This window comes from Anneissia japonica, unplaced genomic scaffold (assembly GCF_011630105.1).
Source record: "Anneissia japonica isolate Jap-2015-1 unplaced genomic scaffold, ASM1163010v1 scaffold287834_len5846547_cov211, whole genome shotgun sequence".
Taxonomy (NCBI): Eukaryota; Metazoa; Echinodermata; class Crinoidea; order Comatulida; family Comatulidae; genus Anneissia; species Anneissia japonica.
Window position 1 is genome coordinate 4754688 of NW_022704992.1, and position 9269 is coordinate 4763956.

The window sequence follows — 9269 nt, forward strand, 5'->3', positions numbered from 1 at the left end:
TAAATTATTTGTGTTTAATATATAAAATAACGATAAAACAGCACACACGCCGGGCGGTACAAAATGGTTATCATCTTAGATAATGAACCAAAAAAATTAAAAACGCATCACCATGCAAGAAATGTACCCAGAATAGTATCGAAGGGATCATAACATACGGAAAATAGCTCATAATGCTTGTTTACGTGACCATCGCATCACCTGATCAACCACTAAAAGAGGGTTACACTGGTTACATTGGCTTTTTTATATATATATATTTTCACTAACATTAACAACACCATTTTACTATTAACATTAAGTGTACTTTTTTACACGTGAGAAATAAATAAATCTAATACTACAATATTCTTTTTTTTTTAATGACCACTGTAAACGTAGGCCTAAATATTTTAACTGTCGGTCTGTTCAACAAACAGTTTTTTTTACTAAGCTCATGCGTCTTAAAATAATATTTGTAAGCAAATACGTTTAGAATTCATTTGAATTAACATGGCCGGTTTGAACCTATTAATCGCAACATTAAAAAAATTACGTTACCATAACCTTATACACGGCAAGTGTTGGACTGACAATAAAACAAACATCAAAACCGGCCTATATTTTCTACTCAGTCCAGCTGAAGTGTTGAGCTAACTTCAACGAAAGATACCTATCATAATTGCATTTGAGGTCTGGCCTGCTAAGTTGTATTGAGATAGACCTAATACAATGATTTAAAAATAATCACTTGTTAGTAGGCTTAATCAGAATACCAATCAGAAAGAACCATTTACATTTACTACTGTACATCGATAACGTACATAGTATAAATACACTTTTTTAATTTAATTTGAGATCAAGGGCCACAATTATTCATCATTTGTCTGGTAGCATGGTCATACCCACCCATATGACACATTTTAAAGTTTGTAGGCCTAATTGAATTAACACAAACAACAAATTTGCTACATCTTAAAGAGACTATAACTAATTGAATAACACTAGTACAACGCGTCAACGGTTACTAATGCTATACAGTATGTGTTTTTATTGGAGCAGCCTCATGACGTCATGTTATTCAAACGAAGTCTATCTTTTAATTATTTTTGTTAATACTCTAAAGGTGTGTTAGTGCAAGTTACATTGGAGTACAATTTTCGATTGTCTCCAACAGGTCAAATGTTAAACATCAAAAAACCAAGGCTTCTATGTTATAACTAAAGTAAATTACTCGAATTACACAACACTTGGGCCTATATCAAAAAGTGAAATAACGCCAAGGATGTTAAGACGATAGTATTAATATATAACTACTGTTAGCAGTGCAAGGTGCAAAGATGTTCACTTCTAATGTGAACGCAATACGAAGGTGTCTGCTACGATTATTCTCTGAATAGTGCCTATGGTGTTAGTACTATTCTAACGCGATACATGTATTAGTAATATTATTATTGTATTAGTAATTAATTAGCAATTAGCGATGCAATTATTGTTAGTGTTAGTTAGCTAAGCGTTAAGCAAATATATTGTCGTTTATTAGTATACAGTATTAGTTTAGACTAATATCATTTTATTGAATGTAGAATTAGTTTGACCAGTGTTCATCATAAATGGAACACGTTCAAAATTATTTTTAAAATGATATCAGTACTAGCATGAGCACACGTATTAGTTTGATTTCATAAATCTGATTGTTAGACGCATCTTGGGTGAGTTCAAGAAATATGCTCTCTCCGTCACAACTTGAATAAAATGCAGCATTCGTAGTGGCGTAAGATTCAGTTGACTATTGTATTATTGCAGAATAAATTCATATAAATAAACAAAGGCCTACCTATTTTATATATATATTAAATATCCACAAATATTTATGCATTTTTAATTCTAAATACAAAGCATTAATAGCGCAATATTATACGGTATATAAATATTAGTCACTAATTCTATAAATAACTATTAAAACACGGATGATTATAATGAGTTAGGAAGAAACACCAGTCTCGCAGATTTTTATAGCAGACAACATTGATATTGGACACTCCATTAAGAGGAAGAGTTTGATTTGCGAAGATGGAAATGGAGATAGAGTAAGCTAGTAAAGAGTTTCGAATAGATCTTATCAGAGATCTAAAATGCACACATTGGAATATCAGCTGAATTTACCCAGGTAGGTTGTTCAATTATTGTACATATTCGAATAAAGAGGAACCAGCCAAATTTTCAGAGAGCTTTTGGTTTCTAATTAGAAAGACTGAGAAAGAGAGAAGATATCCTTTATCAAGTATGCCTGCAACCTGCGTGTGACCGGTGGGTTTAAGACAAAAAAAGGTGAAACAAGACAGGACGCGATGCACTGAAAGGGTTAGACAAGACGTGTATGTGCAAGTTGTGCTGTGCTTATTATAAAACACCAACATTAGTCTACTGCCACCGCCGTTAGTCTCCCGTCACCAACGCCTGAATATTAAAAAAAAGTTGGTACAGTATATAATATATCTATGGTTACAGTATAACTAAGTAAATATGCAATAATTTTAATTATAATAATGTTAGCACCCATAAGCGTCACTAAAAATGCATATCCCGACACCAATTTGGAATCGAAGATGAACATCAGGGTTAGTCTACTAGCTACCACCAACATTAGTAGCCCGTCACCAACGTTTGAATTTTAAACAAAGGTTAGTACTGTATATCATTATCTGTATAAATAAGTAAATATATGCAAGTATTTCTATTATTTGTAGTATATTTACTTTAATAAAAAAAAAAAAAAGGCATTACTGAAAATGCATATCCCGACACCAAAAAAAGATTAACTAAACTGTTAGGTACTAAATCCTAGCTATTTCCATGAATATCCCGACATTATTGGCAAGTACTTTAAGCGTCAACAACATATTAACATCGGTTACAAAATTAAAATATTCCAATATGGAACTGACAATTCATGCATTACATGCATAATAAATAAAACAGGACGGAGTGCGACATACAAACGTATACAGTTTTTCTTATAATAATAATAATGCAGTAGTGAGTCAGTATGGTATGCTTACATATTTTTGGACAGATCTATAATAAAGATTTCACAGTTTTGGCTTCTTTTCGAAAAAAAATAGAGGGCGCAACTGCATTCTTCTTATTCGAATTTGTTGATGTAGGTCTAGTCAGACATTTGCCTTCCTATTTTGTGTTGTTTAGAAGGTTTTAACACCATGTGACTAATTTCTAAACAAAAAAAAACCCAGCTATTTTGCTCGTGTATGGATATAATGGTAAAAAACGTCAAACTTAGACAATTATAATATGTATCTATCATATTTAGTCAACACCAACATCAGTCATGTGATGTTGGTAGGGCTAATTGGAAATGATGAAACAACTTGTATTGAAGGAATTTTAGACAATTACCGACATTTACGATTGCATATAAAGTTATTTTGGTAAATACTATGGAGAATTTTAGGAATTATTCGTGATTATTAAAATATAAGTTATTAACCGAAAATGTTGATATTTTGGAAGAGAAAATATCAATTTGGTGAGATAACCTTTGGTACCGGTTACTGTTTAAGAGCTTTAACGGTTTTAGCATGGAATGTGTATTTTGAATCGTTAGTTGCATAGAGCATGATGAACAGTTATGTTATGGTTATTAATAATTAAAAATAAAAGTTAAATCGATGCTTATGGTTTAGGGGACCAAATAAAGTAACAGAAAATGAATAAATGAGTTGTGTCAAAGAACTAATATAAACATTATCTTTCCGTAACTGGAAATGAAAAATGTTAGAAAATCATACACCACGATGATAGTTAGGCCCATTAAAGCAAAATTAGAAGCGGTAGATCGTAGGCTGTATAAACAAAATTTAGTTTAAGCTTGTTAGATGGAGCAATCCATTTTTGGCACGTGACTTCCATGAAAGTCGATTTCATCTTGTGTCACTTTGTTCCATTCTATATCCTTCTTCCATTCCTGATCCGTATGCTCGCTGTTTGGTACGATCTGATCACTGTTTGTCCGAGTCACGGCTGTTGAGTAGGTTGGTTTATAAATAGCACACCGACACGGTTTCAGAAGATGAGGATCCACTAGAACCTCTCCTCTTGGTCCCTTGAATATCGTTCCGCAACAGATCTTTTCCCTAAAAGAGTAACCATGAAAATATACTGCTGTAAGTTTTTGGCATATAAAAATTGTATATTAAGTCTAATCACAACAAGATGAAAGCGGCCCCTAAAATCATATGATTGACCTAAAAAATGACGGGACAAAAAAATAAGAACGGTATCTCCGAGTCACGGCTGTTGAGTAGTATCTCAGCAAAAAAAAAACAAACAGACGCGCTACTCACTTTGTCAAATTGTGCAAATTATTTAATATAATTTTCATAAATAAAGTATCTAAAAAATGACTTACATTCTCCAACAATTGATGTCTAAGATATCTCGTACGGAGGGTGGGAAATCTTGGTGTGGATCGATGCTGCCTTCCCCGAGATTCGATCCATCATGAGCGTCGTCAGACAAGTCGCTTGGAGTGGGGCTTGGAGGAGAGTGGCCTGTTCTCTTGAGACCCATATTTCGCACTTCGTTACGCCTACCTGTTTAAGAAGTTACATGTCATTATACACATAGGATTATTACAATACCTACACTACAGCCGTTTAACAGTGTGGAGTTATATGATTTTTTTATTCCACGGTTTTAGTGCGTTCTAACAGCGACTATGTGGTATTCTGTAGGACTGGCATGCGTTGTGTCAACCACAGTATTGAGACCTCCCATTCGTTTCGACGCATCACTGCACAAAAATATATTCCTTTAATACATTTTACTATCACCATAAAGTGAATTTACATCCTGGTTTACTTACCTTCGCGTTCCACGTTTAATGTATCCATCAATCGCATTTTTCGTATCCTAACCGGTGGCCTGCTAGGCCTTTGTTTCTTGTTTGTTGGAGAACCGTTGTTTTCCGTCGCTTGTACTTTAGATTTCATTCTATTTTTTAACATTGCTTTGTTCCCCGGCCCTGCACGTGCATCTACCACCTGTTAAATGCCAACAAAACATGCAATTATAACGGAAAAATAAAATTAAAAATCATAAGCAAGGCCTGACAAAATCTGCTATATTTACTGTATTATGTAGCTAGCTGTACTATATTGAAATCAATAGTTTTATTAACTATATTATGCTGTAGTTATTACACGCAAGTGCCGTGTTTTGGTTATTTTACGAACTCTATTCACATTGATTTTAATGACTGGATATGGGTGTGGCCTATACTGATAAACGAATATTTCCCTCCTCAAGTAAACATTGGTTAGAAAGTAATTAACTTTGACCTACATGGTTCCAGTTTCGTTCTGTTCCTTTTGGTAGCTTCTTCCATCTTTTAATTAGCAGTACACATGCATTGCATATTTCCCCAGAGCGCTTTTGGTCTCGACCAAGCTTAAAGCACTGTTTGAAGTCGACTTCATATTTTTTTGAATCTACAGAGAAACAAATCAGAGAAATATACAGTACGTCCAAATCTTCATCTATATGTGTAAATCATTAATCGTAACGGATTAGGCTTAAATATATACCATATATACACATTATTATATATGCACGACCATAACTTCATTTCCTGTATTTGAGCACTGTTTTGATCATTTACCTATGCCTGTTCGTTTAAAGTGTACGCATTAACTATTTACTTTAATTGTTCGTTAAATATTCAAGTACGATACTGTTTCTATGAATTTGTTGACAGTGTCACGGTAACCCCGACTTATCGTACATAATTTATATAGCCCTACTATAATATACAGGATACATATCCTCTAAATTTTTTGAATAGGCATTTAATTTAATAAAATTCTATATATCTAATATTCTTGCCTGTGTTTATTTTTAAAATTGTTAATCTTTCAAATGTGTTGTGTATTTGTAATTAAATTTTTAATGTGTACATTGTTCATTCATCAATTTAATTGTACATTATATATATATATATATATATATATATATATATATATATATATATATATTTTTATGTTTAGTAATGTGAATATAACCGTGATAGCTGTAATTTATTAGCTTTCTGGCTATTGTTGTCAAAAAAAAATAATAGCCAAATTTATCTTTGATTATGATTTGGCTATCTGGCTGATTTAAACCATGAATTCGATAACAGATTATCACTTTTCCATCAATATATAATCAGCGTAGCCCACTGATTATCATCATTATTATCTTTATTGTTAATTCCAACGATCCTAAATCACATGGCATATGGGTAGGTCAAATACAGTTTATCCTAAGCTAGTCCACACCACTATCTACCAGTATATTATACAAGAACATAGCAAAATCGGTCGCACAACGAAAAGTGATTGGTAAACTGCAAGTTTATATACCGTAAACAATGAGTCTACTTTCTCTCTATAGGCCCTACATTAACAAAATTGTTCTAGGCCTACTATGCAAATATATACGATATAAAGGTCTAATACTTTATAGGTAGGCTATACCACAGTCCTTGGCCTATATATCATGATATATTAAGCTTTTTCATAAAATCACATTTACATGAAAACACCACCTAAAAACATGTGTGGGGGGGGGGGGCGGTACAAATCATAGATTAATATTTTCGTAGTGGTCGATATGTACACATACATAAACCATAAGATATTAGAATGTTTTTTTTAATTATTCCCGCATACATATGACTAGCAAATGCCTGCATTAAATTAAAGTGAAAAATGGCGTGATGGAAACTCCGATTTTGTATCTAGAATGACCTACCAAAAACCCATAACAGAGTGCAATTGATACAGATTTTTAAAGGTGTCGATTTAAGGAGAAAGGAACATTATTGTCTTGACTAATCTAGGATAGAAAAGATGTTGCATGGTACACATCCCTCTTCATAAACAAACAACTATCATCCACTTACCAGTGAACCGAGAACTCGAAGACTTTGCCCGGCAAATGCAACAGCCCTGTATACTCCTGTAGATCTTAGGCTTGTGGAAAGCAAACATATTGCACATACCCAGATGCCTCTCTGAAAAAAATAACAAAAGTGTAGGCCTAACTGTTAATTGTTAATTTCCTACACAAAACATCACAGGGTTCTACTTTTCATCTAAGTTGACGATTGTTTCTCATATAATACGATAGGTTCGATAGTGATTACACCTGAAGTACGCCTATATACAAATTTCTGAACTGCTTTCGACACGGGCTTTGTCTGTCTGTCCTTACTCACGCAATGTCCGCTAGTTCTTAAATATAAACTAACATATCCGTATATGATGAAACGGTTTGCTTGTATTTTTTATATTCATACACTATAAAGGCACAGGCCTATCAATTACCGTACTATTGTAAAGCCTAATTGCCATTTTTTTAAACAAAAAAACAGTATAGCACCGAATCAATTATATTAATTTTAACCAAAATTACTGAACTAAAATAATTGTTAAAGTACGGTGCAAGCCCTATCAGTGGTGGATCCAGGGGTGACGAAATGGACGCTCGCCAGTCTGGTAGCCGAAAAAATCCCTATCAAACGCGACATTGTTTAGATATGATATGGTTCATATTTTGGGGACATCCCTCTCAAACCGTTTTCCCTGACCAAAGGTCCTCCTGAGCAGAACGCAATCCCGGCAGCACTGTTTCTTGCCCTGATACTCTATAGGCCTACTAATAGATTTGCTTTTTCTTAAATGAACCTAATAGGGCAATTTAATTATGGAGAGTGCTTAAATCGAAAACAAAAAATAAAAATCGAAAGACATGTTTACGCTTTCCCACAGTCCATTTTTAAGCTCGATTAGATTTGAACTTAGAACTAGAATTATACTGAATAATACGGATTTTTCCGCTTTAACAACTATGGCATAGTCTTTGTTGTATACTTCAAGATACATTGAGTTTGCGTCGGGTACCCCTAACATTTCCTGTTTTGATCGGCCTCAAATTGATAATATCCTGGACTCGGTACGGAAGTTCCTTCCTTTAAGGATGCTGTAATTCGTCTTTTTCGTGGCTTTGTTCAGTCAATTAAATAAAGAAATAACGACCTGAATAAAAGGTCTAACGACAAATAATGAATTTTAAAGCAATATGCCTGTCTCTTATACACATCTAGATGTGTATAAGAGACAGATACCACAGTCCAACTATAGTTATATATAGTTAGAACCTATAATAGTAAATAATATTGCTATATAAAACACCACTATTACAAGTTACATAATTTCATTGTTATTTACCTCTCGTTTATTGCACTAAAGTAAATTAAGCCCAATTTATCGAGTCTCTGAAGCCTATGAAGAGAACTATTAATTATGCTAATAGGGTTGTCACTCCCCCATCCCCCACCTCTTAAGAAAAAACAATGCCTCCTCCTCCCCCCACTATATATCCAATATCGGCACAGAAGGAATATAGGACGATGGAGAGAATCGTGCCTTTGTGCCGATGCTGCAATTCTTTGTCTGAAATGCCACATTCGATATTTATTCCCATGTCTAAGATTATATTGATCTTACTGCCTGTGAACCTTCGGTGCTTAGATTTACTATAATTATAATGAAGCTTACCTTTGATGTTTAAGATGAGGTATCGACCATTACGGCCCAGGTGAAAGGGGTGCGAACCGGGTTACACTCATGGCATGATGTTGTCGGCAGTAGCTCAGGACAGCAGATGTCAAAGCAGCGTTGCTTTGTGATATTTATATCTGAAATGCTCTCAAACCAAACAAAGAGTATTAAAAAAACGCTTTGTCTAGGGACCATGTTTCCTCAAGGCGATTCCATTATTTGTGCGGGTACATAGGAAAAGGGTGAGAAACAAAGACGTGTGTTGAACAAAGGAAGAGGAAGAAAGAATATGTGTTTTAATGCACTATGGTGCATTAATATCAACAAAGTCTTACTCCATAAATGATCAACGGTGGTGAATTAATATTAATGTACATTGTTGTAATAAAATTTCTAATAACAAAACTACTAGAACGGACAGGTTTTGTACTAACCATGAAAAAAGAGTATACAACTATTCAATATATTCAATATAATGAAGTTTTGATCATTTCAAACCATAATTTTGCTCTAAACAAGACAAGGCAAAATTCACAAGATTACCGACTTCAATGTCAAACCATTTTGTTTATCATTAATTATGATTAATTGGGTAGGTAATTGGTGTATCCTACATTAGAATTATTGTGATACTTGAGAAATTGAAATAAGGGACCCTGTATATGC

At 33.8% G+C, this 9269-nt stretch overlaps 1 protein-coding gene across 1 annotated transcript; it reads right to left on the reverse strand.

Annotated features, from left to right (window-relative positions):
• On the reverse strand, positions 1-8757 carry LOC117105059 (SIN3-HDAC complex-associated factor-like). The gene is made up of 6 exons (XM_033246068.1): positions 8601-8757; positions 6944-7054; positions 5344-5489; positions 4865-5042; positions 4409-4592; positions 1-4133 (listed from the first exon to the last, which is right to left on the reverse strand). Exons 2-6 carry the CDS (start codon positions 7038-7040, stop codon positions 3872-3874), a joined length of 867 nt encoding a protein of 288 aa, XP_033101959.1. The 5' UTR covers positions 7041-7054; positions 8601-8757; the 3' UTR covers positions 1-3871.
• Between the last annotated feature and the right edge of the window lie 512 nt (positions 8758-9269).